This window comes from Patiria miniata, unplaced genomic scaffold (assembly GCF_015706575.1).
Source record: "Patiria miniata isolate m_02_andy unplaced genomic scaffold, ASM1570657v1 HiC_scaffold_7, whole genome shotgun sequence".
Classification (NCBI taxonomy): domain Eukaryota; kingdom Metazoa; phylum Echinodermata; class Asteroidea; order Valvatida; family Asterinidae; genus Patiria; species Patiria miniata.
This window is the reverse complement of record NW_024037074.1, coordinates 12,296,298-12,324,264: the sequence shown is the minus strand read 5'-3', so window position 1 is coordinate 12,324,264 and position 27,967 is coordinate 12,296,298. Positions and strand designations below refer to the sequence as shown.

General features: G+C 40.9%; 5 protein-coding genes across 5 annotated transcripts in view; 3 read left to right on the top strand and 2 right to left on the bottom strand.

Moving 5' to 3' along the window:
• LOC119745907 (dynein heavy chain 5, axonemal-like) overlaps positions 1–6,300 on the bottom strand; it is a 79,355-nt gene extending 73,055 nt beyond the window's left edge. The window contains exons 1-8 of the mRNA XM_038222589.1: positions 5,566–6,300; positions 3,626–3,777; positions 2,955–3,128; positions 2,288–2,492; positions 1,962–2,192; positions 1,602–1,773; positions 978–1,235; positions 424–678 (exon numbers count right to left, since the gene is read on the bottom strand). Coding sequence (XP_038078517.1) covers positions 424–678; positions 978–1,235; positions 1,602–1,773; positions 1,962–2,192; positions 2,288–2,492; positions 2,955–3,128; positions 3,626–3,777; positions 5,566–6,111 — 1,993 coding nt within the window. The 5' untranslated portion in view covers positions 6,112–6,300. The remainder of the gene's footprint in view (positions 1–423; positions 679–977; positions 1,236–1,601; positions 1,774–1,961; positions 2,193–2,287; positions 2,493–2,954; positions 3,129–3,625; positions 3,778–5,565) is intronic.
• A 659-nt stretch (positions 6,301–6,959) lies between these two features.
• On the bottom strand, positions 6,960–10,464 carry LOC119718772 (glutathione S-transferase A4-like). The gene is made up of 6 exons (XM_038188184.1): positions 10,286–10,464; positions 10,079–10,130; positions 9,700–9,832; positions 9,064–9,211; positions 8,699–8,830; positions 6,960–8,446 (listed from the first exon to the last, which is right to left on the bottom strand). The coding sequence occupies exons 1-6, from the start codon at positions 10,424–10,426 to the stop codon at positions 8,324–8,326; spliced, it is 729 nt and encodes a 242-aa protein (XP_038044112.1). The 5' UTR covers positions 10,427–10,464; the 3' UTR covers positions 6,960–8,323.
• A 1,016-nt stretch (positions 10,465–11,480) lies between these two features.
• Positions 11,481–27,516, top strand: LOC119745710 (ATP-dependent RNA helicase HAS1-like). The gene is made up of 13 exons (XM_038222251.1): positions 11,481–11,654; positions 12,763–12,864; positions 13,040–13,438; positions 13,826–13,976; positions 14,381–14,481; positions 15,338–15,537; positions 16,269–16,383; positions 16,890–17,029; positions 17,549–17,710; positions 18,246–18,398; positions 24,975–25,145; positions 26,016–26,193; positions 26,726–27,516. Exons 1-13 carry the CDS (start codon positions 11,540–11,542, stop codon positions 26,860–26,862), a joined length of 2,124 nt encoding a protein of 707 aa, XP_038078179.1. The 5' UTR covers positions 11,481–11,539; the 3' UTR covers positions 26,863–27,516.
• On the top strand, positions 19,570–20,962 carry LOC119745712 (adenosine receptor A2b-like). The gene has a single exon (XM_038222254.1). The coding sequence runs from the start codon at positions 19,592–19,594 to the stop codon at positions 20,579–20,581; it is 990 nt and encodes a 329-aa protein (XP_038078182.1). The 5' UTR covers positions 19,570–19,591; the 3' UTR covers positions 20,582–20,962.
• LOC119745711 (beta-2 adrenergic receptor-like) lies at positions 22,226–24,168 on the top strand. The gene has a single exon (XM_038222253.1). The coding sequence runs from the start codon at positions 22,784–22,786 to the stop codon at positions 23,783–23,785; it is 1,002 nt and encodes a 333-aa protein (XP_038078181.1). The 5' UTR covers positions 22,226–22,783; the 3' UTR covers positions 23,786–24,168.
• Positions 27,517–27,967: the final 451 nt, after the last annotated feature.

The following is a 27,967-nucleotide window of genomic DNA, read 5'->3' as shown; positions in this document are numbered from 1 at the left end:
GGCAAGTAAGAAGAGTTTGTCATTTTGGTTGGTACCCTGCTACCCCCTTTCTGCTGAGCAGACTACACTAGGCAGATTTCTTAGCATAGCAGATTGCTAAGATTGGTACAATTCTGCACTTAGCTGATTTCCATGCTTAGCAGATTTCCATTCACAGAAGATCTCCATGCTCAGCAGATTTCCATGCTAAGCAGATTTCCATGCATAGTAGATTTTCATGCTTAACAGATTTCTATGCTAAGCAGATTTCCATGCTTAGCAGATTTACATGCTGAGCAGATATCTTCGCTAGGTTTCCATGAGTATCAGATTTCCAAGCTTACTGTATTCCTGTGCTTGTTAGATTTCCAAGCTAAGTAAGTTTCTGTGCTGAGCAGATTTCTCAATAAAATTGCCTCCCGATATCCTGTCATGGGAACTTACTGAGCAGTGCAGCATTGTGAGCAGTGATCCCCGTGGTCCCGTGGATCAGATCGTGGACCTCATCAGCATTGGACGGCACCTCGCTCCCTATCTGCTCCTCAGCATTCTCCTCCTTGCCTTTTTCCTTGGCCCCTTCCTCCTCCTCCCCATTGAGGTTCTCTTCCTCCTCGACAATGGGTAGGATCCCCGGGGCGTGGGGGTATGGGGTCTTGGTTGGGCTGACCGGCTTGATAGGTGTTTCCAGGGTTGGGGTACCTACAGATGGTCATGATTTGAATACAAATCAAATTTGTGTTGGGTAGAAGACGACTAAAACAGATGACTGAACCGGCAATCTATATACTTCTGAAATATATACATTTGATCAATTCACAAATGAAAAGATTACTGCTAGAAGCGGGAATCCCTTTTCAAACAGAGTGCTTTGTGGGAATAAATTGCCTGATTAACCCCTGAGCAATCTACGGTTTCATGGGTTCTCTACGGATTAAATACAATATATTCTACTGTAATACAGGAGCTGATGGGTTGATCTCCATTACAGAATGACTTACTACTGTGCTCGGATGTATTAGCACCTCCCCCTCCTAGTGCAGCAATCTCCGCCCCCTCCTCAGTGGCATCATCATCCACTACCAGGTCTTCTTTCCGCGGTCGGGGCAGCCCTTCCGTGCTCAGTCCCAGCTTGCTGTACTGGACCAGGGTGTAGACGGCATCGATGACTTGACGGATGCGGGCGCAGAAGGACTCCAGGTGGCCGAAGATGGACTCCTCGTCGGTGAAGGGCACGCCATGGCCGTGCTCTGAATCACCTGCAGAGGTTTGACGATTTATATCAATCAATTGTTGATACTGTCAAATTTAAAAGTATTAAAACTGACACTGCCTTAATACTTTCATCATCCATTTATACTTTTAACAAGTGGAGAATTTGACTGTGAATTTGATGGAGAATTTGACAGAAAGTTTGACCAAGAATTTGACAGAGTACCTGACAGAGACTTTGACAGAGTATTCGACAGAGAATTTGACAGAGAATTTGACAGAGAATTTGACAGGGAATTTGACAGGGAATTTGACAGAAACATTTACGGAGAAATTGACAGAAGAGAATTTGACAGTGAATTTCACAGAGACTCTGAAAGAGATTTTGACAGAGAATTTGACAGGGTACTTACCAGCAACCGAGGGTGTCTTTGATGCCTTGCCCATCAGTGTCAAGGCCCCTCTGGAGTGGGCTCTCGCCCTGGAGGTAGGGGCTCCCAGGGAACTGATGGAGGGGAACTGCATCAGGGTGTGTGCCCCACCGAGATTATCACGCAGTGTGCGCACTGTGTCACGATACACGTTCTGGAAGGATGACAACAATAAAGAGGAATTCAAGATTTGCTAAGCACAGAAGATATTTGCTTAGCCTATACAGGTTACCAGCCAAAATGTCATCACAAGTATGCTGCTTATGACTGGTTCCCAGCTAAACTTGCTAAGCAATATTTGCTGCTTAACAGCTACATGAAAATGTGCTGATCTTTACTCACGTGGAGCTTGAGGCAGGCCTTGAGCCGGCCCAACAGCGTGTCATTCTCCGGTTCCCCCTTTTGGTCCTTCCCTTTCCGCCGACCGGCCCTGGACCTCCCCTGCTGATCAGTGGAATGGACCCTGCCTTCAATCTCCGTGTAGAACTTGGGCCAGAGCAAGTCCTCCTGGGAGGGGGCGATAGTCTCGGCTGTGATGTACTCCTTGCAGGCGTTGACGAGCTGGTTGGTTATCTGGAGTTCATTAAAAGGAGGGGTGTCATTTACAAACCGTCCTAAAAAATATTAAAAATAATGTGTGGTAGATTTGTCTCTTTGGCCCTCCATACCTTAGTGAACAGCAGCCCCAGATATCCTGTCCGTGCATAGAATCTTGATATAGAGTCCATCTGCTTGACGCTATTGGCTAGTCCAGGCAGTGCCGTGTTGATGATGTCGGCCGGCGAGGCGCTGTGGTAGAGATGCTCAAAGTGACGACGGAGAGCCTCCAAGTACTTGACTTTGTCCTTGGTTTCGTTAGCTGCATCTGTGATACTGTAAAAATAAACATAGCAAGTATTATTTCTAGCTGTGAACTTATATCCTGACTTGTGGTGACTTATGATTTAGTCAACTTGTGATGGACTTGTAATTGACCCTTGATCGATTTGTGACTGACCCATTATTGGCTCGCTTGTGAACCGACATGTTATTGGCTTGTTATTGGCTTGTGATTGATTTGTGTTTGATGATTGGCTTGTGAAAGACATGAGATTGACTTTTGTTTGACTTAATATTGGCTTGTGATTGGCTTGTGATTGGCTTGTGATTGACATGTTATTGGCTTGTGATTGGCTTATGAATGACTTGTGATCGAGTTGTGACTGACTTATGTTTTAATTGTGATGACTTGTGTTTACTTGTGATGACTTCTGACTGACTTGTTATTGACTTGTGACTGATTTCTGATTGACTTGCGATTGACTTAAGACAGACTTGATTAAAACTCTGCAATACCTAGAGTCGATGGCCTTCCATTTCTTGAGGACTTTGGATTTGGATGTGATGAGCACCCCGATGACTGTCTTACACTCCTTGCCTTTCAGCTGCTCCATGATGTTGGACAGCATCCGCTGACGTCTTCGCCATCGCTCTAGCTCACTCATGGGACCTGAGGTAGGGTCCATGAATCTGCAACGAACAGTAGGATTTCATTAAAATATTCATTTAAAACAAAATACAAAGAAACATGCAAACAAGCAATACTGAATTGTAAACAACATCAATAATTGAGCTTGATCTCCAGCTAATCACACCTTGAACTACTCAGAAAACTTCCAACTTCTACTTGAACTGAGATTATCACTGTAAAATACCTTGCTCAAGGACACAAGCAATAAGGAACCAATTAAATGAACCCGCTAAGCAAATACTATTGCTAAGCAAAAATAAGCTGAGGACCAATCAAAAATAATATGCATCCCAAGGCATTTTGGCTGGTAACCCATTTTTGCTAAACAAATCTTTTCCGTGCTTAGCAAATAGGTATTCCTAGCAACTGTCATAATGGCCCCTGCTAGGGTATGTGAAGCAGCATATAAAATCTTCCCTCGAAGGAAACTAAAACACACTTCCATTCCAACTGATGAAGACAAACTATTAACAACGGATATTTTTTTTGGACTGACCTTTCGTCCCCGCCATCGGCCAGTGCATTATCGATGGTGGAGATCCATTCCGACACCAAGGCCTCATACTCTGTTATGATGCTGTGGTCGTAAGACGTGGTCCGGTGCTTGCTAAACTCTTGACTCACCATGTTATCTGGACGTCTCAAGACCTGATGAATGAAAAGATATTAGAAGAAATATCAGTTTCCTTGAAATAAATTTATGATTTTGCTATCAAAACATGTAATTTAATTACTTGGGCAAAAATGGTGAGTAATACCTGTAAAATGTACCACAGCTTTCAAAGACAGGATCTCTTGTTTGTCCACAGGTAATATTTTTTACTTTTCCCCCTCCTTTTTCTTTTTTTGCCCTTTTTTAGGCATAGTTTATAAGTAGCCTTCAGGACCCTTGTAACATTTGAAAATCTTGCCTCTTTAGTGTCAACATAACTCCACACATAAGACTTCAATTACATATTTATTAATTTTACCTTGTTTTGATACAACAGACGTGTATTCTTATGTAACTTTACAAGAGCTCACATCATACATTTTGCACCACAGCATTTTTACAACTTGCATGTAAATGTAGGCTTATCTCCTGAACTTTTTTTTAATTCAAATCCAAATGAAATGAAGTAAAAACCCATCACAAGAGTACCATAGGTGTAATCATTGAACCAAATTTGTAAGGCAAAATTGTGGTGTATTTTTGTGTTGGTCTCCTCCATAGTCTCCTGGATTATTCTACTGCAAGAAAACAATTTCCAGGGAAAGAACTGACATCAAACATGCCACAAGCATTGCACACATGCACAGTCACATTACAACATGCATCACACACAGCATGTTTTGGACGTAATCTCGCATGGAAAGGGGAAGTGAGGCAAAACTATATTATGATTTTTGAGGGAAGAGGAAGGTTGATGGCAGGGCTGGGTGGTAATGTTCAGACATTCCAAGGTTGACTATTAGCATGTGGGAACCAAAGCTAACGTTCTGGTACTTTCAAGAAAATATATGAATAGTATATTAATCGGGACCCTATAGTCCTACTTTCCTGAAACTTGGCACATCGAGGGATACAGCTGGAGAAAAGGGCATTGAACAGAAAAGATAAAAAAATATGAGATACAGAGACACGAACAAGAAGAATGGAAAGAATGTTGCAACCTGATGCTGCTTTTTTCTTCATTGCAAAAATAATGACAAGACATGAATCTTGGACTGAGAAACAATTTCAATTTTGTTAAGTAATACTTAGAAACTTGTCTTGACTCTCCATAGACTTTGTACACAACCTCTGCAGTAGTATCATGTTGCAAAAATCATTCCAGAAGAATTTATAAGCAAATTACAGTGATGTCTGGCACAAAATTCAATGAAGTCCCCAATCCTATAAAATTCCATGAAAAGTTTGAGGAATGGCAGACTACAAAAATAAAAAGTACAAGAAAGAAACAAGCATGCAACTTGGCAAGGCAACTAGGCCTACTGAACATCATACAATCACAGTCACAGGAAATTCAGGATTTTACAATGCATTCTGCTGGCAAGACTAGAGATATGACTAGGCATGCATGGATCAGTAAATGTTTATTTGGCCTCACCAAATCAACTGCAACTTGTCGCCTTCGACTCTGTGATAATTGAAGGGGTTAGTGAAAACATAAGCAACATTTTTGCTTTAATTTAAAAATTATAATTTGTTAGTGGTGAAATTGTTTGGCAATGTGAGTAATTAAACAGTCTTAGTTTAATTTTAATCAATGTCATTAATTTTCATGAATGAAAAATTCACGGAGAAAAGTAAACCTCCCTTCAAAAACACTTTTAAAATGTTACAATTATGCAGACTGATGGATTTAAAGTGAATGATTTATGCATTTAATATCAGTTAGCCCAATAAAATAATCATAAATATACGCAAAATATCACCAGTTAATGAAATAATACCTGCTGTCTCCCTGATGCAGGTACATTCACTGTTTCAGAGAGAGCCGCAGCATATTTCTCCAAACTATTCAAACACTGCGACACATTCTCCTCGCTACACTCGCCCCAGTCTTTCTGCGCTCGCAGCAGCGGCAGGTAGATATCGGACAGCAAGGTGTTGAGGTTGTCCAACACACTATGCCGCAGCTCCCCGCAGAAGATGTCCTTCTCCATATGCACGGGGTCCACGTCGTGGTTGACATGATGGCGGAGAAAATACAGGCACGTCGTGTCCTCGATGTTCACCTCTTTCAGAGTCGCCAGGGAGCTCACGACGTGGAGCTGCCTCGTGCTCTGCAGGCCGCTCGGGAAGAGGGTGCTCGTCTGCGGCCTGTCCGAGTAGAAGAAGAGCTTGTTGGGGCCTCCCGTGCCCAGGAACTGGTTGATGAGTTCGAGGGTTTTGGGCTCGCAGAGGAAATCCTCCAGCAGTGTCGGGTTGTCGTGAAACCCGCCGATGTGGAACGACTCCTGGATCTTCGTGGCTATCCACCAGTGTCTCTCATCCATTTTGGCTCAATTTTTGTCAGTGCAGCATAATTTAGGAATCACAAATATTCGTTCTCTCAAATCCTACCGATAAATTGATAAAATATACTTAATTTTAAGCAAATTTTACTTCATTAACATACAGTCAAGTTTCGCGGAGCCGCAAGATTTGTTGACAGCGGGCCGCCATTTTGGAAGTGGTCGTTAGGAACTACAAAGTTCCCGGATGCAATTAATTAAAGAAAATTATTGTGCAGCGCCTCCACGCGGCCGCCGCGCCGCTGTAATTTCGGCACAAAATTTTTGGCACTCGTAAAATTCGGCTAAATGTTCAAAAACAAAATAAAGTGCCATTACTGAAAAAAGCGGGCAAATTATATGAATATTTGGGAAGAAACCAACCACAGGTATATGAAATAATGGAGGCTTGAAGATTTAAATCAATTAAATGTACTCTTTAGTCTTTATTATTGGATCGATCCATAAATCAACAAAAAAATGAAAATTTAGAAAAATAATCTATTTTTTTTGTATTTACAAATCACTTAACACGATTAAACACAATGTTTTTTTTCTGGTCTAAACATCAAGTAAATGATGGAATTATAATCTGAGATTTTTGTTTAGAATAACTTGAAAAAAGCAATTAAGTTATGAAAATATAATGAAAATATTTCAAACTGTAACAGATGCATGAAGGTAATTTGTTTTGATCTCAGCCTTGGAGTAGTTTTTTAAATTTTCAGCATACAGTTTATCATTTAATGACAAAAACTTCTGTGCATAGCTGAATACTCTAGTAATTAATATTTCAAACTAATTTAATTTCAAGATTTCAGTTGCAAAAAAAAGGAGTTAAAATCACTTAATTACAATAATAAATTTAATTTCAAGATTTCAGTTGCAAAAGGGTCAGCTAAAATATGACAGCAAAGTTTTCCTCTACAATTCCTTGGTATGAGAAATTTGTATGAGATATTTGATTATTACTTAACTTTGGATTCAATGGCAACTATAGGCTACTATGAAATAGACACTTTATGATCATGCAGACAATAATCTGAATAAACAATTTGACACAATTTTTGTATATGATACATTTTGTAAAACGTTTAGTTGTCTCAAAATAAACTGAATCAGAAGCGTCTATATTGTAAGATATTTTGAAATCTAGTTTGTCTTTTGATTGTTTTATTAAAATTTTTTTAAGTAACTGAGCTGGAACTCCTTCAAGTTGATCAGGCTTATGTGCTCCGACCAAAAACTGACCCAGGACTCTTTTTTTTTTAACCCTTTTGCCAACTACAGGGTGTCTCCCAAAAAAAATGTAGCAGTCAAACAACTTTTTTTCTGAGGAAACTAAAGTGTTTTTTTTTTGTAAAACACATTACGATGAGATGATAAAGTGTTTCTTTACCCTTGACAGGATTTTTGTTCTGTGTGATTTGGACCTTTTGTTTAAAAGTTAAGTCAACGCTTGTAAAGACTGTCCAAATCTGTTTGGGCCACTTTCTTTACCTTCTTGCTATGTGAATGCCTGTCATTAGATACCAAGCGGCCCAACTTGGAATTCAAGTCCTTTCATTTAATTAGCTGCATCTCTAGACTGGAGTGTCCAAATGAGATGGGATAAAGACCATTGTGTAGAGTAATTTACTACACCTTCAGACTCTATAGATAAGTTTTACAAAAGGAGAGTGCTAGTATTTTTAATATTTATGTATTGACCACCTGATTTTGTGGATACACTCTGTAGAGTGTGATAGTTAATGCCATAATAAGCAAAAGCTTGCTCTAATATACATGTATAATACACAAGCTAAAGTATATTAATTTTTGAATACAAGAGCCTCATTTGAATAAAACAGGTGGGCCAAAAAGAAAACAAATCTAATTTTGAATTTCAGAAAGTAATTTTAGGGCCCTGCAATTTCTTTCATCTTAGAACTATCTGAAGCGCATATGATGCCATGGCTGTCTGGTTCATTTAAGCTCAAACTACGTTTTATATAAAAGTTTACTAAGTACTGTTATAACTGAGGACTATACAAATATAATTTGACACCTGTCAAAAAAAACATGGAATATATTCACTATTTCGTGTTGCTGCTACTTGAGCTGGTGTGCTGGATAGGCCAATATGATATGTCACACATATATTGACTGGCTATGAGGGCAATAGTGCACTACTATATGCCCAAGGCTCTGTATGAATAACAACGGTGCTATGATTTTAATACCAATTCAGCACTTTGCGGACTGTGGTAACGTAGATCTCGTCAGGTTGGGGCTGACGCTGAGGCCCATACAGGAAGGCACTCACATTGGGCAGGGACGAAATCTTGTTTGTGAAGGCCTGGGGGAAAGACAATTAAAACAAAGTAATTTCAATGCTGTTGCGCATGACACACAGGTGGCGCCGTTTAGCCTTGCAATTAGAGTGAGCGAAGGGCCGTGTCCGAATTACTTAGCTACGGCTAGACATGAAACACAGGGTGTTGAGTGAACTTCGTATATGGAAATCTTTCCCAATTTGCCACAAAGGTTTCATTTCATCAAATATGCTTATATCACAATTCACAAAGAACTTATATTATCCAGAACGTACAGCCACGCCGGGAAAACTGATGGCAAACTGGGGTTCGATCTCATGCAGCCAGAGGAGGACCTCGAGCCACGCGATGTCGGCGAGGGTAAGGGAGTCGCCAACCAGGAAACCGGACGTGCTCTTCTTGTAAACCTGAACCCACAAAGGAAATGAAGATGTCAAGAATTGCTAGAATTGTTTATTTGTTGTTATTGTAAGTTTGTTTTGCGTGTTTATTTTTTCTTCTAAAGAACATTTCTGAGGAGCTCCAAGGATATACAAGTGCAATTTTAGAGGATGGAGGAAGACTGAGAAGAGGAGGTGACTGAGAAGGCCTTACTTAAAGATAGAGAGAGAATAGGTGCGTAACACAACGATAAAGCTACCTTTTCAAAGATGGGAAGATAGCGACCCTTGGCCTTGCTCTTGATGAGGTCCAGCGTCTGCTGCTTCTCTTCCTCGGTGGCCTTGAAGACAACCGATCCAAACCCAAGATTGATGAAATCCCTGGATCCTTCGAACAGCATATCGACCCTAAAATGAAATCAGGGCAAACGTGCAACAATACATCAAACATTTTGTACAGTTTTCCTGTGGATACAAACTGACCTGAAATTATTGAAATATTTGAATTTGCCGTTTCGTCTTCGCATAACTCCAAGATTTTCATAAGGAGCATTTAAGTCAATGAGCACATGGCCCCTTCAACAACGAAAATGACAAAGAACACCACGTTGCCATTGTGCAGGCACTTGTTGCTTTGTGGCTATTTCGTTGTCCCTACAAGGAGTAAAATGGGCACCTGTAACAGTTCAGATGGTGGCTGCTATTGAACAGTTTCCACAAAATGACAGCATCGAGCGGGGTGGGGGGGGGTGGGGAGGGGGGTGTATACTCCCCAAGGAGCTCAGATGGCCTTGACCACGACCATGAGTGGCTATGTACAGTATTCTCAGGTCAAAGGTCAAGTTCTTGAGGGTCAAGGGTCACAAGGACTGACTTGACCACATCCATGTATTTACATTGCCTGTTCTTCAGGAGTTTTGCCCATCATGTTGTGCTTGTGTGCCAAATAACGGATGATGGCGCCTGACTGGACAAGTTTCAATCCGTCGATCTCTAACAGGGGAACTTGCATGAAGAGAAGATCTCCGTCTGAAAGAAGGAAAAGGAAATTTAAGCATAATAGTATGTGGTATGGATACAACGCTTAAGGCAAAGTAAAAAATAAAATAGTCTCGCTTCCCGGCTTTTTGAAAAAAGGATGGAGGCGGAGCCTATAAACTAGCTTATTTTTTACTTGGCCTAAAACTTAAAGAGCAGTTGTTTTCGACATTTCTTTTCCTACTCAGGATCATAAAATAATCTCTTCACTGGTTCTCTCCAAATGCATTAACATACCTTCTCGAAGCTTTTCAAGCTGTTCTGGTTCTGTAAGAAAGACATCATCAAACTGTAAAAGAAGGGGGAAAAATGTAGCTTTGAACATAGATGACAGAATGTGTACGTGTCACTGCACTTAACAGTGGGTGAAGGATTATTATCAACAATTTCAAGTTGAACAAGATGATGAAAATGTTTCCAAACTGTCAATTCTTCGATACATACCTCGACTCCGGCAGCGGCTAGAGTTAGCCTGATAAGTTCACCTTTACCGCGACCTTTAAAATAGACGAGTTTCGTCTTGGATGCCATAGTATTTTGGAGCAAATCTACAAGAAAATTGACTTCAGACACCATACATGCCATAGGGACCACTTGCCGCGCACGCCGGCCGGCAGGGGGCGTGCACCCAATTTTATGGGACCGCATAATGGTCCATTTCAGTAGAGGGGAGTTCGAAAATTAAATATATTTTCAGTATAATTATAAATTTTATTTTTTGATTGTTCCACTCAAATATCAATTGATTAACAGGTGTTAACAAAGAACGTATGTAATCAATATTATGATGATATATTTATTGTAAGATGTATATAAACAATTGTTTCTAGATTTTATAAACAGTGATAACCCCCATTATTGATAATGTAATCGCCGAGTAGTCAGTAAACAAACTTAAGCAAAGCCACGTGGGCAGCTAGATGCGCATTTGCGTCACTTTCATTTTGTGAAAACGATCTACATGTATCTAAAAAAAAATCACATAATTTTTCAATTCAGTATTTACTGAAATCCGAACAAAATTTCTTTCTGGCATAAATATTTGAAAGTCTCAATAATATTGGGAAATTCTTTTGTTTGTATGTATCGGTATGTAAGTTTACCATTAGTGCATATGAAAAGTTAATTAGTAAAAGTTGGTACTTTGATCCGGTCTTAACTTTTTCTTTGAAATGGGGCTTGCGGTGGCTGCCAAAGTTAATTGAACGTGATGAGGAGTAATAAATAACCGTCTGATATTTTCTACACAAACCCCCGGTGTAGGAGAGCTTTACATAGACATTATCAGATACATGTACCAACTTTTACGGTCTCTACCTTCACAGGTACCCATTTATACTCCTGGGTGGAGAGAGGCAATTGTACTTTGTAGTAAAGTTGTTGCGATCATATTTTTTTTTTTTATTGTTCGACGGTTTTTCATGATATTAAATGCCCTAATATTACAAATCGTGGAAAATCATTGCAAGAAATTTCAATTTAATACATTTTGTATTTCTTGAGTTGTAGTCCAAAAACGAGTTTGAACTTTTAGTGTAGCTAGCAGCCGGTTGACGCTGGACACCACTATTTATGTGGCGCGCCCTCTATTGAATGAAATTTTACCACGTGCGCAGCGTTTCGCAATACCGTCTTGTCCCCAGTCTGCTTTCTTGTAAATTCTGCAAAAAAGTAAGCAGGAACTCAGACTATTTAAAAATGGCCGAATTTCAGGAAACGAGCGTCGATCGCAACGGAAAGACACGGAAAAAGATGAAAAAGAAGGCCAATAAGTCCCTAAAAAGTACCTCCCAATCAACAACTTCTGATACTGGTAAGTAAGAACCGCAAAGTATTTTGCAACCTGACGCTACTATTTGTTAGGAAATACCTAAAACTTTTCTGGACTCTCCATAGACTTTGTACACAATCGCTTTGCCTTTGGCGTCAGGCTTCAACATTCTTTCCCTTAAGTTGCTTAACACAATACTCAATAGTACTTTGAAAATGTTCTTGACTCTTTAAGACTTTGTGCACAATCGCGGAAGTGGCGTCAGGTTTAAAACATCTTTGGAAAGAATGTTGTACAGTGAATAGGCCTATTGTATTGTAACTAGTGTAACAATCGGCATTCCAAATAAATTCGACTAGCTTTAGAATTAGAGAGAATCAGTTATGGAGGTGGGTCAGAACATTTGGTACCCAGATTAGTTATACGCGCAACGATAGGAGCCCGGCCGCTGAGTACCTGTTAACTCTACATGCGCACGTACGATTAGACGGTTCTTGTTTTGCCCAAGCAGTTGACAGCGGTCATTTAATTTCTCATGAGTATTTAATTTATTACATATACATTACTAGTCTTACTCCAACATGTCCAATGGATACGTTAAATACAGCAAACAGACCTGCAACGCCAACAAACGCTTGTGTGGTGGCTGGTGCATTAACAAGATTCTCCCCTCTTAGGTTTGATTCACCGTGAAGTAAGTTTAAAGAGGAATCGAGGAGAGGGAGATGGTGGGAGTTGAGGAGGGAAAGTGGAGGAAATAACCAAATAGAAAGTAACTTTTTGGCGCTTGAAAATTTATTGAAAATGACCTCTGTCCCAGTTTAGTGAACTCACTTTCTAGGCCTATACCCCATATTGACATTGATGTCATAAACATGAAGAAAGATGGTCATTTGTTGTGATTTATATGTTTATTCGGAAAGAACGTTGCATCCTGATACCGGTCAGTCATTGCAAAAATGTTAAAAGACATGAATCTGGCATGTCTGGGACTGAGAAACATTTCCAATTTTGTTAGGAACCACTTCGAAAGTGTACTCGACACTCCATACACTTTGTACACAACCAAAGAAGTGGCGTCTGCTACTACATTCTTTCCTTTTATTCTCCAGAAAATTCTTTTATAAACTTAATTTTTCTTTTCCCACAGCTAAGCCTACACCAAGTGCTAGCAACAAAGAAGGTGACAATTCTTTAAATCAAAAGAAGAACAAGATGAAGAGGAAATCAGTCGCAGAATATTCCACACCAGGTAAATTTAGTTGTTAACATTATTTGTACTTATTTATCAAACTACTTTTATTATGCCAATTAATTACATCATAAACAAACCGGCTGTAATTTGTATCAAAGTGAATGGAATTCAATTGATCTAAAATGTTAAGCAATGGAACTCTTTTTTTAATTACTCTATTGTTTTATTGCAGGAGCCAAACTTCCGAAGATATCTGGAGACGGTGAAAACTCTCTGGAGAAGGACACACCTCTTGGCACACAAGAGCAGACAAGAAAAGGAACTAAGCGAGAAACTAAACAACAGAAGAAATCCAGAACGGAGATGGAAAATGTGCAACACCGATCCGGAGACGAAGATGATGATGAACTGTATGATGAGGAAGATGATGATGAACTGTACGATGAAGAAGACGTTGATGAAGATGATTTAGAGTGGGAGTCAGACGAGGACTCCATGGAGGATGGTGAGGAAAAGACGGAGACCAAGGAGGAGACAAGAAAAGCAGATGAAGATGAAGACGAAGAAAACAACAAAGATGAAGATGAAGACATCGCAGGTTCCACAGAACAGACAGAAGCACAAGCGTCATGTGAGTTTTAATTAACTCTCAAAACAAGTGCAATGTAAAAACAAACTTGCGAGAGGATAACATGTAAATTGAGATTGTGGAAGCTTTCCAAGTTTAAAGCCATTTTGATTGACCTTTAACCCTAACCCTGCTGAATCCAACAGGATCCAACTATATCATATCCCCGTTGGAGTCTGTTGGATTGAGCAGTAAACCCCTTGTACAAATGTACATATTCTGAGTCGGATTCTGTTGGGTACTGATAAATAACGCTAAATCGGACTCTGTTGGATCCAGCAGACAACTGAAAATCAGGCACAGTTGGATTCTGTTGGATTGAGCAGAAAGTAAACGTTGGACCTTGTTGGATTTAATAATGAAGATTGTTTTGGTTGACATTCCATGTAGTGCCAGGCACAAGCACCATCCTGACGGACACCAGTTTCAAGTGTTTGGAGGGTAAAGTGTCGGACCTGACGCTGCAGGGCATTCAGGACATGGGCTTCACCCACATGACCGAGATCCAGCACAGGGCCATTCCATACCTCTTGGACGGCAGGTAAGTCTACTGGAACTGCTGAGCAGAAAAAAGTATTGGTTTGCCAAAAAAATTGCTTAGCAAATATACTTGGTAAGCAACAGTTTTGGCAAGAATCAACGATGTAATCAGGTACCCAATTAATTGAAGATAGTCTACTTTAGTAGCTTATCAAAAACAAAAAAAATAGCTAAAAAAAATTTGGTAAGCAGAAAACAAATTTGCTTAGCGAACGTACCTGTTCAGCAAAATCGGCTAAGAATCAGTCACAATCAACGTGTCATTTTTTGGGCTCGTTTTCAACAATTGCTTGACAAATCTTTAACATTGATCAGCAAGTTCGGGTGCTTTTCTGTTTTGTACAATGTCACCTGATACTTTTCAACCAATAAGATCACTCCCTGTTTTTGGTTTCCACCAATCAGGGACCTGCTTGCGGCAGCCAAGACCGGCAGCGGTAAGACGCTTGCTTTCCTCATCCCAGCCATCGAGCTCATCTACAAACTCAAATTCATGCCCAGGAATGGTAAGGCACTCCTTTTTATTTGGTGGAGATTTCAGTGTTTTTTTTCTACTTCTGGTATTATTTTGAATATTGTCGTTTAAATTAGATGAATGATTTAGTTGTACCCACTTTGTCTTCTATTTGGGGCTGTTTTCAGAATTCTAGCATATTGTGTTAAAACAGCAGTTACGGTATGAAAATCTAAATTACTTTGGGGCAGTACAAAAAGAAAAGTCAATCACAAGTCCTCACAAGTCAATCACAAGTCCTCACAAGTCAATCACAAGTCCTCACAAGTCATTCATAAGTCAATCACAAGTAAATTCTCACAAGTCAATCACAAGTCCTCACAAGTCATAGTAAGTCAGTCACATGTCCTCACAAGTCCTCACAGGTCAATTACAGGTCCCCACCAGGCACTAGTCAATCCAAAGTCCTGAAAACGTACAACAATAACAAGTCCTCACAAGTCCTTAGAAGTCAATAACCTTGTCAAAAGTCCATCACAACTCCTCTCAGCTCAAGTCCTCACAAGTCAGTCACAAGTCCTCACAAGTCTTCACAAGTCCTCACAGGTCAATTACAAGTCCCCACAAGGCACTAGTCAATCCTAAGACCTAAAACGTAAAAAATAAGTCCTCACAAGTCTCTAACAAGTCCTTAACAAGTCTTTCACAAGTCCTCACAAGTCTTCACAAGTCCTCACAGGTCAATTACAAGTCCCCTCAAGGCACTAGTCAATCCTAAATCCTGAAACCTAAAAAAAATAAGTCCTCAAAGTCGGTCACAAGTCCTCACAAGTCTTTCACAAGTCCCTCAAAAGTCCTCACAAGTCAAAACTGAAGTCCTCACAAGGGTTAATTTTTCGATTGATTAGGTACGGGAGTCATCATACTGTCCCCAACTAGAGAGTTAGCCATGCAGACCTACAGTGTTCTCAAGGAGGTCCTCAAACATCACTACCACACCTTCGGCCTGGTGATGGGCGGCACCTGCCGGACGGCCGAGGCCAAGAAACTGGCTAAAGGAGTCAACGTGGTGGTGGCTACCCCTGGGAGGTTACTGGATCACTTACAGGTGAAGAAGATTATTTCAATCTTTCTTTGTTTTAGTTCTTTATCTTCAACAAGTTTCGTTTCCATACAGTTTTCTTCTCGCGTAGTTAAGCTGCAATTTTAGGCCATATGTTGCCCTCCATGTAACCTGGGCCCAATTTCACGGCGCTGCTAAGCACACGATTTTATGCTAACAGAGCCTCCGTCTATTTCATGGAGACCGTAAGCATAAGCACAGCAAAAGGCACGCTTACTTTAGAGGAAAAATTTGCTTAACGTAGTGACGTAACAATAGAAATCTCCATGCGCACGCGCGCGACCGTTAGCACGTCCACGCCGTGAAATAGTGCTTAAGGTTAGCAAATTTTTCTGCTATGCAAAACACAACTTTTCTGCTAACTGTTAAGCAGCGCCGTGAATTGGTCCCAGGTAAGGAGGTCATTTGGGAAACTTAAAGACAATTTACGACAGATTTTTCAAACTTTCTTAGGCCCGAAAATTGGGAACAGGAAATACCTATAACTCCATCAGATTTTGTCAGATTCCCATATTCTATACATCATTGGAAAGCTTATTCAGTGTCCTTTCCAATGAGCCTAAAATCCAAGTTTTCAAAAATTTGGTCCAAGTGACTGGTTTTGTGTTGGAGGGTCACATATGTGCATCTGATTTCAAACGATTCGAGAGATCACGGTTGAAATTGTAACGACGATCTTCATTGAAAATGGCTACTCCTCTTTGTATTTGTTTCAGAACACGGAGTCGTTCATGTACAAGAACCTCCAGTGTCTGATCATCGATGAGGCGGATCGTATCTTGGAGGTAGGCTTTGAGCCGGAGATGAAGCAGATCGTGCGTCTCCTCCCAAGTAAGTCTATCCCTTTGTCTTGCTGCCTGTTGTTGCAGAAAAATTCCTTATTCAGTCAACTGTCTTTGATTAACTCTAACTTCCTAGATATTTTTGCTAGGATGCATCCTCAATCCTGCAAAATCCTCCAACTGCCTCCATGTGAAAATTGCATACAGCCTCAATCCTCCAAAACCATCCATTATTTCTCGAATGTGTATTTTTTGAATGCAAAATCCTCCAGCAATCACTGTCAATATGTTGAGGCAGAGCCAGTGACATCCTGGAGCAGTGTGGAGGATTTCAAATATAATCTAGGCCTAACTTTATGCACGGCTGAGCATAAACAACACAAGGTCTGGCCCAAGACCTTGACACAGTGCATCCTCCAAAATCAGCCACACATTTTTGCCATATAGCCTTAATCCTGCAAAATCCTCCATTTTGCAAAGAGGATTTTGGAGGATTTGGGTAAAAAAAAACACAGTTAAAGTGACTTGTGATTTCTTAATTTATTATTTATTCAGAGAGACGACAGACCATGCTGTTCTCTGCAACCCAGACGAGGAAAACCGAAGATCTAGCAAGATTATCTATGAAGAAAGAACCAATCTATGTCGGTGTTGATGATGACAAATTAGCTGCGACTGTGGAAGGCTTAGAACAGGTCAGTTCAATTCATTTTTTTTTCTTTTCAACAATCGGTCACCCAGTATCCAAGACTCTTAAAACAATCCCATTTTATCATGTTATCAGTCATGATGTTTATATTTCTTCAGCATTTACTTTTGCAAGTAATGAAAAAAGGTAAAAACAGAAAAAAAGTGATAAAGCAATCAAAAATGTAAAATTTTGAACAAGGAAAAAAAAGTGCGCAGACTTTGAAATGATTTAAAGACAGTTGCCATTTTATCCTGTAAAAAAAATTGACCATTATCCCTGACCCTCCCAAATCCTTCAAAATCTGACAGGCTTTAAAAAAAAAAAGGATTTTGTAGGATTGAGGAAGGTAGAGCCCAACAACTTTTGATGGACAATAGTCTTGATGCCCCCTTTTGAAAGATATCATTCAAAGACTTTGTCATTGGGTTCATGCATAGTCATGGATTTTGGAGGAATCAGGCGAGTTTCAAAAAATACTTTGAAAAGTTATTTATTTTTGTGGAAATGCACTTCCATCCTGAAGGGTTACGTGGTGTGTCCGTCGGAGAAGCGTTTCCTCCTCCTCTTCACCTTCTTGAAGAAGAATCGGAACAAGAAGCTCATGGTCTTCTTCTCGTCTTGTATGTCGGTCAAGTATCACAGCGAGTTGCTCAACTACATCGACCTGCCGGTCATGGCTATTCATGTAAGTTTTCCTCAAAGTACGAAATTATAATTATCGTTAATATTTGCTTATTGTTGAATTTTTCCTATCAAGTGACTCATTTCCAAAATTTCACAATTTTTGTATGCGAGTTTGAACAAAGAAATTGATTGGAGCGGGGTTCGAACTTGCGACTTCTGGATTGTCGTTCCGGTGCTCTACCAACTGAGCTATCCAGCCCTATGTTGGCGATTCCCGTTTTGTCAATGTCTTTGTTCAAGGGCGTTAGACAGAAGCCATAAACCTGTATATGCCATGTAGCCAGGGATCACCCCCAAAATCATGATGCTAGTAACATTAGCAGTTCAGCTAACCTGGGAAAAAGCAAACAACATTTTGTCAGACTTGGTGAGATACACTTACTCCAAGCTAACCCAGGCAAACTCGGTGGTTGAGTAGTAGGACGTCTGCGCTAGTAAGCGGGAGGTCATGGGTTCGAGTCTCACCCGGGTAAGCTGGTGATTTTTGTTCTGCAAGAAATGGGATTCTTTTTAAGAAACGTTCTCGTCTCTTACAGGGAAAGCAGAAGCAGACCAAGAGAACACAGACCTTCTTCAAGTTTTGCAACGCGGATAAAGGCATCTTGCTTTGCACGGATGTGGCCGCTAGGGGACTGGACATACCAGAGGTCGATTGGATCGTGCAGTTTGACCCGCCGGATGACCCCAAGGTTAGTAACTAGTTAGTTAAATGAACTGGGCAAGTTAAAGCTGGTGCATTAACCGGACATATGATGGGAAGTGGATTGGATCATACAGTTTGACCTGCTGGATGACCCCAAGATTAGTAACTGGTTAGTTTAACTGGGGTTGATACATTAACTGGACATAGTAGGAGGTGGATTTGATCATGCAGTTTGACCTGCCGGATGACCCAAAATTAGTCACTAGTTAGTTAAATCAGGTTTGTTAAAACGAAACCAATACCTAGTTAGTTAAACATGGTAAGTTAAAACTGAACCATTAACCCTTACCCTGACAGGGTTTTCAACAAATTTGCAATGACTGACCATCACCAAGATTGTATATGGTGAAGAAAAGTGGTGTCAGAATATTGCATTTTAACAAAACCCAATTCTGTGATTTTAACAAAGCACTACCGTGCCTTTCCCATATCACGACCCTTTATTCTCTCTTGCGTGCACAACACTCTTATTTGCTTTGCATGTCATTAAAAGTTGCAAATTCAGACAGTGTGAAACTTAAATCGGGTATGTTCTATGTACTTCTCGGCTGAAATTTTAGAAATGATCAACTTTTATTTGACTTTAATCTACCCACAAGTGATGGCCGTTGAACGGTATCCATGGTAACCGTGAATCATTGGACGACCTATATTGGTAGATGGTCTTTAAACCTGATTGGTGAACATTGCAGGCGGTGGCCTAATCAAACGTCTCTTCATACGCAGGCTTAGGAGCAGAGACAAGATAACTTGGCAACCAAGAATTGTCACCCACATTCTCAGAGATTTATGTGAGGTGCATGTCAATTCCGAAGAGGTCTGACAGAATCAGTAAATATTTTGGCTTTAAAGTGATAACTGAGATTGATGTGTTCAAAGAGCGAGGGAGGATAAAGTCTGTCAGCAAATATTAATTGGAAATGCAAAACGAAAGTCAAGCAACAATTAAGGAGGGAGTCGAGTGAGTTTAGCGTTCACTCAAATCTTTCACGGTTGCACATCTGTTGTTCCACAAACACATGACTGGCTTTATTTGAAGTGTTCTGTAGGTCCTGAGACTCCATTTTGAGTTATAGCTTCTATGTACGAGGTGATGAGCATTGATAAGGCCTTAAAAAGCAACAATAACGCTTGCTACACTTATTTTGCCAACCATCATAGACTCGGCTATTAAGAGCAATGGCGTGGACTGTAACGCAAGGAACAAACAACTTAACCACCGGAAAGGCAGATGATAGTGAGAGTTCACAAACAGCATTAGCGGTTGTCGTGTGCACCTTCGCCACGCTAGGACTTGCTTTGAACTTTCTACTGAATCCACTCATGCTGTTGGTCTTGCATCGCGTCACCAGCATTCAGCCCACGACCAAAATCTTCATGGTGTCCCTGACCGCGTCTGACCTAGGCTCGGGGTTGGTCTGGCTTCTCGAATTACCGGAGCTGTTCCTGGGAGCCTGGCCGTTGGGAGGGTTTCTCTGCGCCGCGACCGGCGTGATGATGTTCACGACCCGCGCGATGGGCGTGTTTTCACTTCTCTTGCTAACCGTGAACCGCTACATCGCGGTTTCCCGTCCACTCCGGTACCCCACCCTGATGACTGTGTTTAGGTCAAAGGTCATCGTCTGCTCCACCTGGGCCGCCGTAACTGCGATCTGCATTACTGTCTACGGGATCTACCACCCGAAGTACATCCTCGAGAGTGGCCCCCTCAAGTTATGCATTTGGGAAAGTGACTGGAGGCAGTATGTATCCATCGTTACTATGCTGTCTGTTTTATTGGTCGTGTCGTTCCTATATGTGCATATTTTAATGATAGCACGTCGGCACGCCCGGCGCATTGCCACCGACAACCAAGTCGGTAATGGGCAGGCGATGGGGCAAATCCCACAAAACGTCAGCACACGGTCAACCACGACTGTCGTCATCATCACTGGTACACTGATGGTATCCTGGTTACCCACAGTCATCATCTTGTCGACACTGATCCCCGAAACAGATTTTGCGGGTTACCGGATTTTCCTATTGGTAAACCTGACGGACGATTTTCTCCTAGCCAACACGTGGCTAAACGTTATCATCTACTACCTGCGCAACCGCGATTTACGCCAGACAATTCATCTCATATTGTCTGCCTGGCTAAGCCATTTGTGCCGGGGACCACGGCCGTAGAAATAGGCTTGGAGAACAATATTTTAGTTTATTTTTCAGTCAATGAAGAAATGTAATATCAGCATTTAGATATAATATTCATACAAATAAATGTGTTGTCCATAATTGAAATTATGTGGACATGGACAGCTCCAATTTCAAAGAAGATGTTAGTCATTTTAGATTACAGTTCAAGTTAATAAGAAACTGAAGTTCCTGTGAATTCGGGCGATTCGCAATGCAGTGTGCTACCAAGAATTTTCCATGGAGAGTCCATTTTTCAAGTTTACGGTCGACAAAACATGGCCCATTTGAATGAGTGTCAGTAGACAACTTCAGCTAGATTGGGGCGTAGCGTTCTGTCGCCTTACACAAATCACCATATTGATAAAGAGAAAAGAAAAGGGCGAACAGATACTCTAATCATACGCTTACGAAAGTACTGACCAGAAAAACTAACAATTTAAATGTCACCACACTGCGAATTTGTCGACCATCTCCCACAATGCACTGGGAAAAATGAACGCTCTGTGGCAAACTCTTGGTGGTGCACTGCATTGTGAAACGCCCAAATTGTGAAGTCACAGAAACAAGTTTTATTACGCATAACTGTTCTTGTTTTTTTATAACCTGAGAGAAGCCATTTTTGCAGACATTTTAAGTATCGAGTTTTTGCATAGTGCAAAAAGAAGATTTAACTTGCAAGACCAAATCTAAACAAGAGAAACAATAAGAAAAACAATTTTAAAAAAATATGCAATGAAAATTACCTGCGATTGAAGCTGATCCTTTTCATGTATCAGTTCATAAATTTGCTGCATGTAAGCCCTAGTTTTTGCTTAGTCTTGTAGTTCCCTAAAATTGGGTAAATTGTGATTTTTTGTTTTTGTCATCTTCAGTTTCTTATTAAGTACATATTTTAACCTTGTTAATTAAACATGATGTCGAAAACTTGCTGTTTCCTAAACTAGTTAAAATATCACTGTTGCGCTGTGTTACTTGCACTGTTTACGTTTTAATGAAACTGTTAAGATTTGTAATAAATGTTTAGATTTTGAAGTTTTCTGCCCTAGCCTGGTTCACGTCCATCTTAATTAAGGTCTGCAACAGGTCAGCAGACATCATGGGCGTCACAAGCAAAAACAAAAAAAACAAAAGAAAGAAAGAAAAAGAGGCGCAATACCACATTGTTTTTAATTTAATGGGTGGGGGCGGCAAATGTCCCTGCCCTCCCTTCAAAAAATTAACAATCAGGAAAATGCTGGAAATTATAGGGATTGTGGGGGGAAATGTGCTTTGCCCCCCTCTGGAAGAAATCCTGGTGACGCCAATGGCAGACGTCCTTTTTATCTTAAGTGATATCCGTTTTAATGATTCCAATCGTGGCTGTCATTTTTCAAGTGACAGATGACGCTTTTAACAACTCAACGGGACGTGGCATAAAATACTGAGTGTACATTCAAGTCACTTGCTGAAATTCAGTCAACCGTCGGTTCAGTTTTTTGTGTTACTTTGGTTCGCGTTCTAATTTTGCTTTTCCTATTAAACCAAGCTGATATTTAACAGGTTTAACTTATCAGGGAAATTTGCAGGTTTATGTCAACCCAGGGAAATTTGCAGGTTTATGTCAACCTTTCGCAGATTTCCTTCCATCTAATAAAGCAGTCTGGCAGGAAATGCACAGATCCATTAAAAGGCAGACGGCACCGTTTGACAGAAGAGTGATCAGTGAAACTGAACATCAATCAAACTACCTAATGTGCTTCAGAGATAATGGTGTTGACGGATTTTGCCATCCCTCTATTGGCATTCAGGAACCCACCGATCGGGAACCCACCGTGTTCTTTTGTGAGGTACCAGCTCACACTGTTTTGCTGTTGGATGAAAAAGGAGTCTTGTTTGCTGGAATTCACCATCACCAACATTTAGACTGCTGTGAACGACAGCCTTCAAAAGTTCAGGTTTTTTTTCTGGATTTCCTGTGCCTATCGTCATCAGTGACCTCTCTTGACAGGCGATTTGAGCCTTTTTGTCATGCGACATTTACCACTGCCTCTATGAATGGCTCCGACCGAAAGAACGTTTACTTTGCTATGCCAGTGGAATAGAAAATAATGATGTTTTTAAACGGGATTTAAAGCAGACATAAAACAGTCCAAAGTTTCAGGATTTTTTGGGCAAGCAAACACTCCGATCAAGAAATTCTTGCAGATTTTTCAAACTATGGCGACCACAGGAAGTTACACAACCAATTCTACAGATGCAGATGTTGGGGAGGGCTCCCCGGAGGGGACAGACTCCCTTGGGGCCTTGGCTGTTTTCGTCAGTGTCCTGGCCACACTTGGGGTTATCTTAAATCTGATATTGAACCCGCTGATGCTTCTTGTGTTGCATCGCGTCAACAGCATCCAGCAGACAACTACGATCTTCATGGCGTCTCTGACCGTCTGCGATTTCGCGCACGGCCTAGCCTGGGCCTTCCATTTACCGGAACAGTTCATCCGAGCGTGGCCGCTGGGCACTTTTCTCTGTGCCGCGTCAGGCCCCGTTCAGTTCACTTTGCGAGCAATGGGCATCTATTCTTTGTTTCTTCTGACGGTCGATCGCTACATCGCCGTGTCCCACCCGCTGAGATACCCGGCATTGTTAACCGCGTTCCGAGCGAAGCTAACAGTGTGCGTAACTTGGGCTGTTATGATCACGTTTTGTACTGGCCTGTACGGGATTTACAGTCCGAAATTCGTGAGGCCAGTTGCGCCTCACCTGTGCGTTTGGAACTACGACTGGAGACCGTACGTGTCAATAATCAGTGTTCTGTTAATACTGGTGTCAATTTTTGTCCTGTACGCGCTCATGACGGCGATAGCTGTTCAGCACACCCGGCGTATTGCCCAGGAAAATCTGGAGAGTGCAAGCGAGGATGGACACAGAAGATCGCACCGCATGAACAAGAGACTTGGAACGACCGTCATTATCATAACGGGGACGTTAATCGTAACGTGGATTCCATGCGTGATCATGTCGGCTTTTATTGTACAGCCCGATCGCCTAGTCACTGCGGATAGCTTTGTCTTCATCCATTTGGCCGACGTCATGTTGTTGACAAACAGTTGGCTAAACATAGTCATTTATTACATACGGAATAAGGAATTGCGCCTGGCACTGCATAGTATACTTGCGGGATGGTGCCATCGTCTATGTAGTTGTCATGGCAACTCTACGTAAAACATCAGTGAATGGGAAAAAACAAATAAATGATGAAGAAATGCTGATAAAATAATTAACCTTAACTGTTCCAGGCTCTCCAAACTTAACCAGGAGGTTGTAAGAATTAGAAAAAGTGAGTCCACTAATGGTCTATAGTTTGGTAGTAATTAATGCGACCAGCATTGCTGACAGGAAATATTGAGCCAGATGGTCCATATCCGATGAGAAAGCAATTAGTGGATGGAAAGTTAACAGAAAAAGCATTGGTAATGGGTTCCGCCTTCTCCTCAATCATGCAGGATCATTCCTGACAAGTTCAAACTTCAATCAATTCATTCGTCAATCACTGAATCGTCATGAAAGCCCCATATAATCTTCGCAAAAAGCTGTCTCGTACTTTTATGTAATTTGTAAATCATTCATGATCATTCTGATCTTTTCGGAACACCGGAACAGTCGACAAAGCAGCAAGATTTCAGCTTAAAAAGTCTGTGCAGACTGCGTCTGCCCAAATGTGGCTAAAATGTGGAATGAGAACATCGTAACCTCATACATGTACAAGCTGTGCCCGGCTGGACCCAGTTTGTAGTCTACTGTTCCCGTGCTGTTGTCATGCTGTTGCCATGGAAACCTACAAACTTCAGAATTAGACAAAAACGTTGGACAGCCACCTAAAACTACCTCCTGAGCTTACAAATTAAAGACGACATTTTTAGGATCTGATGGAATGTACATGTATGCGCACACACCTTGTAAGAAATTGTGGAGAAACTAACTCCTACCGTGCGGCAACATGCATGTCTGCTGAGCTTAATGGTGATGTAACTTAAGCTTTTTAAAGTCACTTTGCTTCAATACACAGTGAATCTGCTGATTTTTCCAGTGTATTTTTTTTTCTATGGTAAGTTTACAGTGTCATACGTCAGTAATTTTGCTCAGTCAGAGCAGGTTACCAGATAAAATATGTGCTTCATAATGCACGGGACTGGTTCTCAGTAAATTTCCATCTCTGTAAACCAGTTTGCCCAGTGATATTGTCTGTTTAACATCGCCAAGAACTTGAAGCCTTGTATTTTGCAAAGTATTTTCAAAGTTACCCTGGTTGTCTGTTTCCCAGAAATTTCTACTATTTTTTTGCACATATCCCAGGTTGCAAGAATAATTTGTTAGAATGAGATCATAAGTTCAAGTATCTTTTCCTGTCCAGGAATACATCCACCGAGTGGGCCGGACAGCCAGGGGGTTAGAGGGCAGAGGTCACGCCCTCCTCATCCTAAGACCCCAGGAGCTGGGCTTCCTGAGGTATCTCAAGCAAGCCAGGGTGCCCCTCAACGAGTTTGAGTTCTCCTGGACCAAGATTGCCGACATACAGTCTCAGGTATGCATCCATACTATTCCCGATCCCACCAGATCTTTCAAAATCCTACAGAATGTTTCCATCGCACAGGATGTTTTGGAGGATTTTGTAGGATTGAGGACGGCAGAGTCAAGGAACTTTTACCTGAGGTTTCTTCACAGTGATGCATTGTTGAGGATTTAGTAACATTTTTAGGGGTAAAAATAATATCTAGCGAATGTAATCCCACCGCTGCCACCGTTTTTCAAGATAGGTTATTTGACAAAGAGTTATTATCGGGAGGTCAATCACAAGCCTTCATGAAGACTATTCATTGTCATTTCATAGAACTATAGAACACACATAATGTATTCAAGATCAAATGTCATCAACTTATAATGTTTGCATATTGATATTGATACAAGTTAACATTGGAACATCATCCAAAGTTATAAATATGAACAATGAAACCTGTAAAAAACATCAGAGATTTTTAGCAAAGTAAACATTCTTCTTGAATAGGAAATGGTAGTTTTTGGTGATTTCCGACGACTTGATGCTAGCAAGATTGAGAAATCCTGCCATATTGATTGGTTTTTCAGTCCCTGCCTGATTCCGTGGGTTTGCTCTAGAATATCATTCTGGGGTTTTCCTCCCACCACTAAAACTGTAATTTCCTTGCACATCTTCTACCAAGGGAACCCCCCCCCCCCCCCCCCAGAAATAAGTCGAAAGACTTTTGTGGGCTATCCCGGCCAATCGCTGAATAATCATAAATAAATTTTAAAAAAAACCTTCCAAATTCAACGGAATTCAGCAGTAAACCACGAAGCCTAGTGAAATATGAATCACATCAACTACATTTAAGTTGCGGCCAAAAGTAACAAAAATCACTTGTTTGCTTTCTTCCAGCTTGAGAAGTTGATCGAGAAGAATTACTACCTGCACCGGTCGGGCCAGGAGGCGTACAAGGGTTACGTCAGGTCCTACGACTCGCACAGCCTCAAGCAGATCTACGACATCAACACCCTGGACCTGAAGCAGGTCGCCAAGTCCTTCGGCTTCAAAGTTCCTCCGGGCGTCGACCTCAGTATCCTTTTTATCAGATCTTCGGCTGTGGCTATGGCTCTGCAAGTACACATGTGACTATGGAAGCGGCTGAAGCCACATACCATAGACCAAGTGTGTGGCTGCTAGCCGTAGTCAAGTATGGACTTTCATTGGACATTTTGTTATAAAGTCAAATTGGAGGTTTTGTTATACAGTCACAGCTGTGATTGGTCAAAACATCATGGGGCGGGGCCTAACGAATCGGTGTACGAACTACGTGCACGAACAGCAGATAACGCTTTTATTACTCCAGTGGAAAGGACACACTGCGTGCACGCATTTTTTTACGTGCATTTGGCACAAAGTGCGCACACTTTTTATTCTGAGTGTCTTGCATCTTGGCATGAGCGTCGCGCATCGTTAGCAATGCATTTGAATGTCCCTCCAAGTGGTCTCGCTCAACTCTCCCTTTGTTACCGTTGAAGGGTACTTGTGCTCTGAGTCCCTTATGAAGATGAGCGGAAATATCCAAGAAGCAAGATTTTGTTTTTCCTTAATTCTTGCTCCTCAAGGCGTCCACGCCAGCAAGAGAATGCAGAAGAAGAGAACGGGGTTCACCCCTGCTCAACTGAGCCAGAAGATGGCACAGAAGACCAAGATCTACAAGCACATCGGCGGTAGCAAAGACAAACGCCAGTTTGCTAGATAGAGGGGCGGGGTTAGAGAAATAGAGGGGGTTGATGGCCGGAATGTGGATGGCGCTGTTCGCCAATCCATTCACACAAACTATGCTTCAGATGCTCCAGTTTTCTGAGATCCAGATTGTACACAACAGTTTTTTAGATATGAGGGATCTGAAAGAAAACTTTTTCATATTTGGTTCTGTAAGTTTTAAAGTGAAGTTAAAAATGCGCGCTATAAATCGTGTTATTATTATTATTATTATTATGATACGGGCCCATCAAAGTTGGCCAGAGTACCAGACCATTAAAGGAGTACATACTGACAGAATATGTATGATACTCTTCAAAGAAGTCTGAATACCAGACCAATATGGTGTCCCATTGTCACATTATTTCTGTGTATTCAAATGGAGGCATGTAACAGTATGTGCATTTAATGACTTTTTGGAAATCAATTTGGTGACTTTTATCTGACCTCACACTTATGATATTGTCAAAGAATTAATGAAATGATTCATTAATTATAGCCAAATTAGGTTAAGCGATAATTGTCCCTTTTTGACATTTTTAAAAGTATTTTTGTTGCATTCTCCTAAATATTTATTCTGTTTTTCCTCCTTTTCTGAATATGACTTCTTATTTTGGCCAATAAATTGTACGATAGTGAACGATACACTGTATACTATATGTCGTTTCGTTTATTTTTATCTTTTTTTGTTCGTGTTTTGCCTATAACTTTATTTGTAATTACTCTAAAGTTAGAATATCGGCCAATTGATGATCAAATTTTTCCCTGTCAGGATGGAAATTGAATGCTGTCTTGAAAGAAAAATAAACACTGCATTTTTGTTGGATATAACACAACACTCGGCCCATTTCGTTTGGACCGAAAAGTAAAACAGTAAAGGTGGAGTGTCATAGGTGATAGAGAGCGCACTTTCTATCCTGCAATGGGTTCCCAAATTGAGAGAGTTCTTGTCATTTGGACTAGAGGATAGTTTAGTTTGTTTTAGGCCTGATTGTCAGATTACTTTCATATCCACTGCATAGAAATCAAAGTTGAGAAATAATCATTGAAGGAATTATTTGATACCCTATTAAATTGTGAAACTTGTTCAAGGAGGAAAGGCT